This window comes from Cydia fagiglandana, chromosome 13 (genome assembly GCF_963556715.1).
Source record: "Cydia fagiglandana chromosome 13, ilCydFagi1.1, whole genome shotgun sequence".
Taxonomy (NCBI): Eukaryota; Metazoa; Arthropoda; class Insecta; order Lepidoptera; family Tortricidae; genus Cydia; species Cydia fagiglandana.
In genome coordinates, this window is record NC_085944.1 from 1,031,586 (window position 1) to 1,043,654 (window position 12,069).

General features: G+C 37.9%; 1 protein-coding gene and 1 long non-coding RNA gene across 2 annotated transcripts in view; both read left to right on the top strand.

Annotated features, from left to right (window-relative positions):
• LOC134669972 (protein real-time) overlaps nt 1–12,069 on the top strand; it is a 90,195-nt gene that overhangs the window by 30,691 nt on the left and 47,435 nt on the right. The window contains exons 3-4 of the mRNA XM_063527618.1: nt 192–323; nt 9,555–9,684. Coding sequence (XP_063383688.1) covers nt 192–323; nt 9,555–9,684 — 262 coding nt within the window. The remainder of the gene's footprint in view (nt 1–191; nt 324–9,554; nt 9,685–12,069) is intronic.
• On the top strand, nt 3,312–4,303 carry LOC134669764 (uncharacterized). The gene is made up of 2 exons (XR_010098975.1): nt 3,312–3,527; nt 3,745–4,303. It is a non-coding gene; the product is annotated as an uncharacterized LOC134669764 (long non-coding RNA).

A 12,069-nucleotide genomic window follows, 5' to 3' on the forward strand; every position in this document is an offset into this window, starting at 1 on the left:
AAATATGTCCCATAGCTCGTATGTCAGCGAATTAACAACTATGGGACATTTCTGTATCTTCATAAGTTGTCTACACCCATATTTTTACACTTGCCTGTACATTCCTTCCATCCTAGCTTCCTACGGTATATTTTCTTCCTACGGTAGGTTTTCAAGAACTCTGATTTGTAATCCCAACTCTTTGTCCGCAGATGGTCGGCGTCGACTACATCTATTTCATCCAGAAGAACCACCTGGACCTGAAGGCGCGAGTGCTGGAAATCGAGGCCACCAACGAGTCCTTCGCCAACAGGGTCGTGGTGTTGGAGAAATGCCGATATTACGTGAGTACTTGGTAACCTGATCATCATTATCATCATATCAGCCAGAGGACGTTCACTGCTGGACAGAAAGGCCTCCCCCAGAGAGTGCCACAACGACCGGTCTTGCGCCACCCGCATCCAGCGGACTCCCGCGACCCGCGAGTAACCTGATAGATTAGGGAAATCGAAGCGGTATATGAAGAGAGCTCATATAAAAGAATCAACTTTGTAGAGCTTGTAACCGGACTAATCCAGGCTCTTTGTTGCCTGACAGTATAATTGAGACGTGCTTACCTGCTTATTTGCAATGAGTGTGATCGAACATTCGCTGTGAAAAGTAGCTCATTTGCACCGCTGCGTGAGTTACCTGTGAAGGCATCAGCGACGCTCTCAGAAATAGAAAGCAGTAGGTGAGTGGCTATAACTGAATGCGCCAGGTCTTATCGTAGGTGAGTTGTATCAATGTATATAATAGTACCTAGGCTAGAGCTGAGTAGTCGGCAACTCGGCAGTAAAAACTAGTGCGAAAATTCTCGAAACATGACAAGGATTTAATTAAAGTAAAGCAGTTTTGGGTCTGTCAACTTTTCATTATTATTATTACATTTTTACTCATTCGACATTAGGTATTAATTGAAAAATAACGTTAACATTTCCCGAATTGCACGAATTTTCCAAGATGGTAGCCATCAGCTATTGCAAACATTTGGCACGCAGCAATTTCTGCGAACGTATATACGAGGAATTTCGCAAGGAGCCGGCCTGGAAATCGCTTTGCGACACTGATGTTTGAACGTTAATACATGGCAGTTTACATTTTACGTTAGCTTCGAGGTTGCATTCACCTAGTTGGGTTTAATAAGCTTTTAAGTTGTGGACAATTTTATTCGTGTTTTGTAGACAAATATTATCTAGTCTGGCTCTCCATAAATGGCAGTAACAGTAGATTAATATTTGGGGTAACATTAATAGTTAATGAATAACAACATGATTCTTTCTGAGTACTTTATATTGGAACTTAGAATACCTAAAATATATCCAATAACCCAATGTTGCCTCCATGCTTACAATGTATGTAGATATTTACCGTAGCACGTTAGTAATAATCTTGAAGACACTAAATCACAGCATCTAATTCGATTTCGTAAATTCAGGTACATACTTCAGATGGCATTAATTCTAAAACATTTTAGGAATCACGTACATATCTTCTAATGGGATTTATATTACGAACGTTTGCCTGTACTTATTGCTATAAAAGACAATTCCTAAAACGCTGCGATTTATCTTTAAGGGCTTAAGCGTAGGTTTTTTAAGATTCCTGTAAATCTCTCTCCCAGGGCTTACACGATAACATTTCTTGCTGACATTATCTAAATAGTCTTAAGATCCAGGATATCCGTTTCTGGAACTTTTGCAGTAGGACATTGATGCAAAATGGTTTATTAAATTTAAGTCTGATCTATATATGTAGGTTAATAATTATCCAATGTATTAGGTAAACTTCTCATCCCATTCGCTCCAAAAGAACACATGGGCATGATGGGCAGTTACAACAACACATTATTATCCCTTAAATTCAGTAGGGATAATTAAATATTGATTTTTAGTTTTTTTTACCGATAAGAGTGTTCCACTGTTCCACACGCGATCTCCGTTTTGGTCTTCCTCTGCCACGAGTTTCATCCTGTGGCTAGTTTGGTCCAGCGTCCCGGGTGCATTCGGCGGACATGCCCTACTTTAGCTACTAAAATGCGCCTTTACTTTTATGAGAGCACCAGGTGTGTTGACCTACTTTTGTTTTACCTATTCCGGCTATTCCATCTAAGTAAATTACTTGACACTTGTGGATTATACACAAAATGTTTTATGTTATCGCAAAATAGCAAAAGGAGTGTAACGCGATGGTACTAAAATAAACTTAAAAGGATAGAAGAAGACATTATAACTTACCTTTCCAAACCCAAAAAAAATCTTATAATTCTAAGCGTCTTCGAGGAATTGGGAATTCTACTCGAAAAAATATCGGAAAAATTGAGAATTACCTCATTTTTTCGCTTAAAAATAGCGGATCAGTACCAGTACCATTTCAAGAGCAACGTCTGACATTGGCGATCGCTTTCCACATTGCATCACGACCCGATAACAAACGTAACTGGCTGGAGGAAGCGGAATAATGCATCCTGTGACTTCATAATTCTCCGATGTGCATCGCATTTTAACGAACTAACGGACTTGCAAGAAAGCATAAGAAACCTTCGACAAGACAACTGGGGCTGGCATGTGCCTATTTACGCATCTGGTGTGGTTAGATATGCCTTAAATTTTACACCCCTAAAATCTTAAGGTGCAGTTCGCTCAGACACAGAGTTTTTGGAAAGTCGTAGTGCATTTTTAGATCACAAAAATTTAATTAGCAATCTTAAAGCTTCTCTAACCATGGGACTTCAGCTACTCGAATACTGAGTTTTTTGACTTTCGCTCGATAGAAAAATATCTCAAACATTTTCATTTCATTCGTTTTAATAATAGGAAAACCTGATAAGATACGCAAAGCTTCCCCTGTACTAAAAATACATTTAAAACCCACGCTAAATGAAATCCAGCAAGTGTAGACGTACCTTAAGAACGAGTTCAGATATTTTTAGCACCCTAACAGGCTAACACCCACTTAACAGGGTGTTAACTGCTTTAAAAATTAAATGTGTATGATTTACGCTAGAGTGCCCGAGATTTACGACCATTCCAGAAATAAACGCCTATTTTCAGGGAAAACAAAAGGATGAAAGGATTCAGCTCGATGGAACGCGTGGGAGCACTAAAATAAAATACTACTGGGTCTCATGAGCCTATAAAAGGGTTTTTTGTACGATTTTGATCCCTATTTCTTACGTCTTTAAGTCCGTACGAATGGAGCTCGCTATTTACAATGTGACTGGACATAAAAATATAAAGTTGGTACTTGGGTTGGTTGGTTGGTGGTTGGTAGTTGGTACTATAGGTAGGGGAAGACCGGGTAATGGGAGTCAGCGGGTAATGGTGGTCACCCACACATCTCCAAAACTACAAACACTAGAAATACGTTTACGGGCGTTCCCGCCCCCCTCTGGCCCCGCGCTAGCGCTGCGACAGCGCCGCGCCAGTATGGCGACGGCATCGGGATTAAGAGGTGTGTTTTGTTTTTGCGGCTCGCCGATGTAAATTTTTACGTACGCAAAATAGACGGTAAGTACTATAATTATTGATGTACTTATATGTGACTTTTTTATGTCTTTACTTGTGCATTAAGTGTACCGATTTCATAGTAAAATCTCGCGTGCTGTTAACACGTATCATGTGTTAATTTTTTTTCTTCATAAAATACTTGTGGGTAATGAGGATCAGGTGACCCCCATTGCCCGCAATGTAAAAGGTATAATATAATTTGTTATTTTGGTTTCAGATGCCGAAAGTACGAGTCAGAACTACCACAAAAGCTTCCTGGTCTTCTGACACATTGGAAAAAGCAGTGAAACTTATAGAAGAAGATGGATTTTTGTATGATCCTCATTACCCGCAAGGTGACCACAATAGCCCATACCTCTGTGCAATGGGAGTCAAAACAGTTAATTTTTGTAACTTTCATATTTGACGACCGGTCTGGCCTAGTGGGTAGTGACCCTGCCTGCTAAGCCGATGGTCCTGGGTTCGAATCCCAGTAAGGGCATTTATTTGTGTGATGAACACTAATATTTGTTCCTGAGTCATGGGTGTTTTCTATGTATATAAGTATGTATTTATCTATATAAGTATATATATCGTCGCCTAGCACCCATAGTACAAGCTTTGCTTAGTTTGGGGCTAGGTTGATCTGTGTAAGATGTCCCCAATATTTATTTATTTATTTATTATTTATATTTGCCAAAGATGATTAGTAATGTGACGATTATTGATCTCAAATAATAGTCAATTAAGTAGATTTTGTTATGAGGCGGTTGCAATAAAGATTTCGTTTCATTTTATTTTTTTATTTTAATTCTTGCTTAAGTGATCCCCATTACCCCTTTCTACCCTACTTTTTTCAATCGCAGGCCGTAAAAAGTTGGATTGGACACAACCGCCGTGTCAGATTTCCGTTTTTGTGGTGCACAGTCAACAATTGGCGGGAGGTCGCACAGGACCGAGAAAAGTGGCGCTGACTTGTGTCGGAGACCAAGTCTCATTTTGGATCGCTGAGTCGACGGAGTAAGTGGTGTAAAGTCGCCTGTAATAATATTTTAAACAACGAAGGCCGCAAAAATATCTGACACGATCTTATTAAGGGGCTACCCGCGAGGTTTTCATCGATTTTTGATAAGTTTTGAATGTCCTTTTTTTGCACTACAGATAGAATTATAAGACAAACGGTTATCGGTTTTTCAATCTTTTATCTCCCGTTTTGTGCACCGGACTTTGAAAGAAATGAATACTATGTTTTTTTTATGAATTTTTTAAACATTGTCTAAAATAACACTTATTTCGTATCTAGTTTCAGTGAAGGATCTTACACGTACGAAATCTACATATTTGGGTTCGCACAAAAGTTATGGCCAGAAAACCAGTTTTTAGCCTAAAATTGTTCAATATCTGCCAAATGCCAGATGCCAAATATCTCGAAGACAACGAACTTTGAAGTAAATATTTACTAAATATGGTATACTATATTGCTTAAAGCCGTTACCGCCGCTGTTAATATAATAAGCTACAAAAAAACATAAGAAATCTAATGGATTCAGATCGAAGGTCATTATCGTTGGGTAGCCCCTTAATAGAGCCATAAGAGCGTGTCACATAGTTTTGCGGCCTTCGAAGAGTAACATATTATGACAGTACCTCAATTCTCACTTGTTCAGATTTCAATAGCCTTCCCTTTTCACTTTTAGAAGCAATGGTTCGGATGGTCAAAAGAAAATTGACGTTTGAGGAAATTAGCTGATATCAGCGTATATTTCTTTACACTACTACGCGCAACTATGTGATATTTTAGTACTCTTCTAACGTATTGAATGGATTTTATTCTATCAACAAAGTCTCTACTTAAGGTTCTCATTCGTATTCAGTGAATAATGTTACAATGTAATGTTAAGAATAAATCAGGAATAAAATCAAAAGTAATAGTTAAGACTATCGTGTGCTTTTATACTATCTTATGTTTTAGTACGTAATGAAAAGAGATAGATCTGCGCTATTGGTAAAAAAACTAGCGAACTAAACGAGACTAAAATTACGAACTGCAATTGCCCTAATTTGTCCAATCTATCATTTTAGTACAAAATTGGTAATTATTGGACGACTGGTAGAAAACTCGACAGGATTTACGATTACGACCCTGTCGCTTTAACTCATTTTCATTCATTTCATTTCGTTTATTCATTCATTTACAATATACATTGTGTTTGAATAACAGATATTTACAAAATCAATAACTAAATTTAAATTTTAGACATTATTTGCGAGGACATACGCTGTGTTAGGGAGATACGGCACCACGTTCCCGAGGATATATTTGCGCAACAATGTGACAGACTGACAGAGTTAAAATCGAGATTAATAAAATTGAGCGCGTTTTGTGAAAAGCAGTAGCATTCGTTGTGTAGCATTTAACTCGAGTCACTTCAAATACGGGTCACTTTACGGGGACATTTCATATAACTATAACAAATGATAAATTTCAGCGATTAAGGATTTTGCTCTAACATTTCTATCTTATCTATTTTAATTGTTGCAACAATTAATCTTATCGCCAACTTGGTATTGACAGAAATTCAGAATGACTTGAAATAAACAAACTCCCCTATTTCCGCTTTCTATCCATGCCAGGGCCGCCTAGATTAATTGCACAGCTGATAGCAATGATAGCTTTGAAATGATAAGATGTTTACACACGACGGTAGCGCTTAGCGTCTCGGCGTAAGTCAATACTGATTGTAAACATGCGTTTGAAGCAATACGATTTGTCATTGAACATGAATTGAAAGTTGGGTCATACCGTTTTTATACGTCGGTGGCAAACAATCATGCGGCCCACCCGATAGTAAACAGTCACCGTGCCTATGGACGCCTGCAACTCCAGAGGTGATTTAAATGCTCGTTGCCGACCCTAACACTCCGCACCCTCGTTGAGCTCTGGCAAACTTACTCACCGGCAGGAACACGACACTACGAGTAGGGTCTAGTGTTATTCGTATTATACACGTTTTTAAGACCTGTTGCTAGTTGTGTGCAAGTTAAACCAGACCATGCCACTATGACTGCCACTATGCCAGACTATGTTATGTCTAGAAGGGACTACGTCAAATATGGGCATTGTTCCTGTCAAATTTTGGGGTTGCCGTGCACAGAATCATAAATTTCCGAGTGACAAACGATTTGCGTTAGTCCCCTGCGTAGTTACCTATAAGTATAATACCTATTTACTGGTAGTTTTTTGACCCTCCCAATTCATATCATGAACGGGATTTGTGTAGTGTACTTGTTTGTCATATGCGTAAAAGAAATAGGTGCATCACGAATGTTGTGGAAATTCCCCATAACAAAGCACGAGTGTAAAAAATCACAAATGAAAATCATTGTTGCCGCAGACTGACGTTGACGGATGGCGTAAAATTCGACGCTCAACTTCAGATGGATACAAATGGATATTGAAAGATAAATCTACGTTTTTGTTCCTTGGGAAGGCGTGAAGTTGGGCTTTTAATGTTTTCTTGAATTTGGCTTTGAACCGATTAATATAACAATTTGGAAATAACCCTGGTTGTGATAGAGGCAGACCTATAAGTATTTTATGGGTTTCAGCGGGGTTGGGGGATCTTGATCAACACGGGGAATAGTGGAGAAGGAAGGGAGGGAAGGCTCAGCGGTGGGAAACAACTGGGCTAGGTATTAATAAATTCGAAACTTGCCTCCAAATTGACGAGAAATTCTGCTGTAACTGTTCTTAACAAGACTGATGTGACTATGGGGATTTTAAATCAATTCATTTTTGTCTTGTGGACTGCGTAATTATGGTGATTATAAAAGGCAAAGGAAAAGGTGAATGGACTCAGCTTAATCTCTTAATACAAATGTTGTGACGAGATGTTGGGACATGGAGACACATATGAGTAAAATAAAATAGCATGCTGAGTCAACGTCAAGTAAAGTAACTTTGGTGCAAAGCGAAGTTAAATTAAATATAATTACATCAAATAAGCGATTCGTACCTACTAGTTTAAAATACAGTTCCCCTGTTCAAATAAGCAAAATTTACATATAAAGTTGTTTTGAAAAAATCTTATTTTGTTATAAGTTTGTTAGCCTGAAACAGCTGCAGTAACACGAAAGAATTATTTCTACTCCGAACTCTTTCCAACTTTGCCAAAGTGATAAAAGTTTCTGATCTTCAAACTTTAGTCGCTCGGGAGCTCAGCACAGATAAAAAATATAAATTATGACTTGAACTTCGACAGGTACATTCTAATCATATTTGACAGAACGAACTGCACATATTATATTATGCTGGCTCTGCTAATATTTTTGTGTGCAATATAATATCAAGTTTATGTCAGCACAAATTATGCAGATTAAACCGTAATACAGTCAACAGCAGAAGTTGCTAAGCGGGTGAGGTGTTCAAAATTACCTTGACGCGCTCTTATTCTCTCAACAATAAAGTCGCGTCAAGATCATTTTGAACACTTGGCCCGCTTAGCAACTTCTGCTGCTGACTGTACCTATCTAGTTTAGAAATAAAAATGTGTTTGAATAGCTGCTTCTGCTGTACAGATAGCAGCATGGCTTAAGTAGGTATTCAAATTATCTGAACACAAAGTAACTTTGTTGTTCAGATTCAGAAAATACGAATAATCCAAAAAATTGCTCATTTAGCTACTTATGCTGCGTGTAAAATACCGCTGTTTCGCCCACGTACAATAACGATAATTTGCAGTCATGAAAAAGTCTATTATGACATCATCATTTCCACAAAATCCACGGAATAATTTTGTAGTTTCCAACCATGCATAAATGCAAACATAGGCGGAGCTGACCCTAGGGACAGCAGCTAAAGTTGTATATTTTTAGGGTTCCGTACCCAAAAGGTAAAACGGGACCCTATTACTAAGACTTCGCTGTCCGTCCGTCCGTCCGTCTGTCACCAGGCTGTATCTCACGAACCGTGATAGCTAGAGATTTAAATGGGGCTCCCATACAACAAACGTGATTTTTGACCAAAGTTAAGCAACGTCGGGAGTGGTCAGTACTTGGATGGGTGACCGTTTTTTTTTGCTTTTTTTGTTTTTTTTTTTGCATTATGGTACGGAACCCTTCGTGCGCGAGTCCGACTCGCACTTGCCCGGTTTTTTATGAATAATAAGAGCCCAGCATGCGAGTATTTTGTGGATGTTTGAAATTAAAATTGCAGTTACAGTCATACACATTTAATAATAATTTTGTTAGCTACGTATGTTGGGTGCGAAATCACTCAACATGTACGAACGGCGAAATAGTCCGAATAAAAGTTATGATTACTTACTGCTGTGGCGCATCGACCCGAAGTGGTTCTTGGACTTCTTGGTCTCCGACATCAAATACTGCCATGCTACTGTGGCTAAAGCAGTTTCTGTCCAGTCTACTGCGCCGAGTTAGCTAATAAGGTCTCTTTGCACTTCGTCTCTCCAGCTAAGCGGTACCTATAGGGCGTCCAGACGGTATATTTCTTAGTGTTGTAAATTAACACCCGAAAAACAGACCGAAATACAGCTTGACTTTGAAAACGGTAGAGGTTTTTTCCGACGGAAACTGTAGTTTTATAGCTTTTCAAACGTTTTGTTGTTTGACCCTATTTCAGTGACCTGAATGTGACAAAGGGTTTTGGAGCCCCTAAACCGCTAGCAAAAGCATTCTAAAGTGACATATACCCTCTTCCAATTGAGGGGGGATTTAAATCTTCTCGGGGCAGAGGTGTACGGTTGGAGCCGGTTTAGGTTTATTTGACGTTCATAAGCGCACTATATATGCCTACTTGAATAAACTATTTTTTATCTTTTTATCTTATCTTATAACACGAGTTTTACGAGTTTTACTTTATATAAACTTGAAGAATTACCCCCTTATTCATAAACGTTTACTAAAGTTCACAAGCCGATAATAATCGTTTGTCCCTTTCCATCATACCATCATTATATCGGCTTGTCAACTTCAGTAAACGATAACGAATGTTAGTGTTTATATATTTTAGAAAAGTATTGTTCTCAGGTACACCCAGAGAACCCGAACTGGACGTGTTTCGAGCAGAGCGCCCATCTCGACGTGACGAATTTCTTCGGGCTGGAGAGTACTGTCGAGAAGATCGCCATCAAGCAGTACTCGGCTAACATTACCAAGGGTAAGCACACTAAACACTTAAGAACCTCCTATACAATCAGGCCATTTTTTACTTGGCGAAAAGGAAGCGATATGTTGAGATCAGTATGTCATCTAATTGGAAAAGTTGTACATAAATAATGGATGCTCCATGGATTTTACAACGCGCCAAGGCATGAAATGGCTTAATGAAAAGCCTCTAAATAATCGTTGCTTAGTAACAATTTTGTTAACATATCCCAACTAACATTAGGCGCTAAATTTAAGGGTTAGAAGAGATTTATATAAGCGCCTATTTACTCTTTAGGTGTAGTTAGTGCTCTAAAAATAGGAGTTATAGCCGGCTATAACCCCGTTTTAACCCCGGATTGGGCACAAATTTTATCACCATAAGATTTATAACAGTGCTACAGTAGGGTTAGCGGATAAAAAAAGAGACATAAGAGCGGTATAGTGGAGCTACAATAGTGATAATTAATTCTTTAGGAGCTATATGGGTTGCATATAGGTGACTACAAACTGTTGTAGTAGAAGAGCGCTAAAGTAGTGCTGTAATAGCCTTGATTAACAACTTAGGATTTAAAAGGGTGCCAAATAAGCGACTACTAACTGTTTGAGTAGTAGTGTAGAGCTATATAGATGATACTTTCAGCTTTAGATGGTATATTAGCATTTAAAGTCAATATTTGTAACACTCAAGAAGGTAATTGCACATTTTTTCCTTAGCCCTGCCTGCTTTGATTGCAGATGTTTCCATTTTGTATTATTATTGTAAGCTTGCACTGTGACAGCTTGAAGTGAAATGTAATGGCGGATAAATAAAAGCAAATAATTATTTTAGTTCACTGATGCCGGTGTTATCTGCGGATTTATGATGGCGAAATTAATTACACTGTCAATAACTATATGTATTATTAACAAAATTTTAAAGGGCCTCTAATCCTTTGCATATTTATCTGAATATAATATTTTTTAAATTGTGGTCCACCGTATTTAATTTTCGCAAAATTACACAATATACGTGAAGTCCGGTTTTAAATACAACAATACTAACATTATGTCTATATTGAGTAAAAGTATCGATTTTTATTAAGTATTTACGTTCTAATTAACAGTTTTTGTTTTGCTTATTGATTCATCGGTCATATTAACGTGGCGCTATAGGCTTAGGTTGTAAGTAAGACTCTAATAACACTATAAGATGTACTAAGGTATTGAATAACGCCCGTCTGCGACTACATGATCTATAAAAGTGACTCATAACTTCTCTTTTCGACTGTAAGTGAGACAAGAGAGTTAAGAAGCGATTGCGAGTAACGGAGCTATAAAAGAGTTTTTATCGCCTGTTTAGAACCTTAAGTGAAAATTGCAGCTGCTTATTACTCATATAGATGTTAAGGTGGTAGAATTCACTTTGAGCTATAACACTAGCTGCTTAAGATCCATTATAGCGGCCAAAACGGCTACTGTGGATCTTAAAGCTATACATGGACCTCTTAAAGACCTTGATGTCACCAGAGCCTGTAAGCTTAGAGTATACAGCTATTCTACAGCCTTTATATGTCTTTAGGTGATAAAATAAGTGCTAAGTGTCACCTAATTGTTTGTTGGGATATACCGGGTGTGGCCTGTAACTTGAGCAAACAATTAAAACATAGATTGTACTCCTGAAATGATGACACTTTTGTTCAACAACTTTTAAAAATTATGAAGTATTTAGACTCCCTATTTTACTTTTATTTTATACAAAATAAATATTATTTTCAATGGACGCTATCGCCACGCCATATCATTGTGATTGACGTTGCTTGTCAAGCCTTAAACATAACAAAATTCATAATACACGGCTAGGTCAGTAAATGAATGCTCAAAAAACGTAGAGGGAAATGCTAGGAACACAATTTTTGACTCCGTAACTTTGTTTAGACTAGTTAGGAGGTGAACATATCAAAAGTCCCCGGCTGTAGCCCCGGTGCTGCGGGGTAGAGGGGGGTAAGAAGGTCGAATTTTTCGGTTTTTCATTGATATCTTGGAAACTTTGCATCTTAGCGACATGACTACTAAGACAAACCGAAAGCTCATAAAATTAGTTACAAGTTTTATCTAGTCAAGTTTTTCTTCTTCTTGAATAGTTTTTGAGATACCCGCTCTTGAAAGTTTAATTAGGGATTTTAATTTTATCTTGATATCTACATCAGTGATGCTGTTAGGCCATGTTTGGTATCATTTTCGTATAAATCGGGGGTGCTGAATCCATTTATGGTATCACATTGACACTATTCCCAAGTATGACCAAAATTAAAAAAAATATATTTTTCTCCAATATGCTCGGAAATGTTCACCTTATTGTAGCAAAAATAGTACGGGAAGTTATCCGTTAATGTCAAACTCTAATTTTAAAAAATCA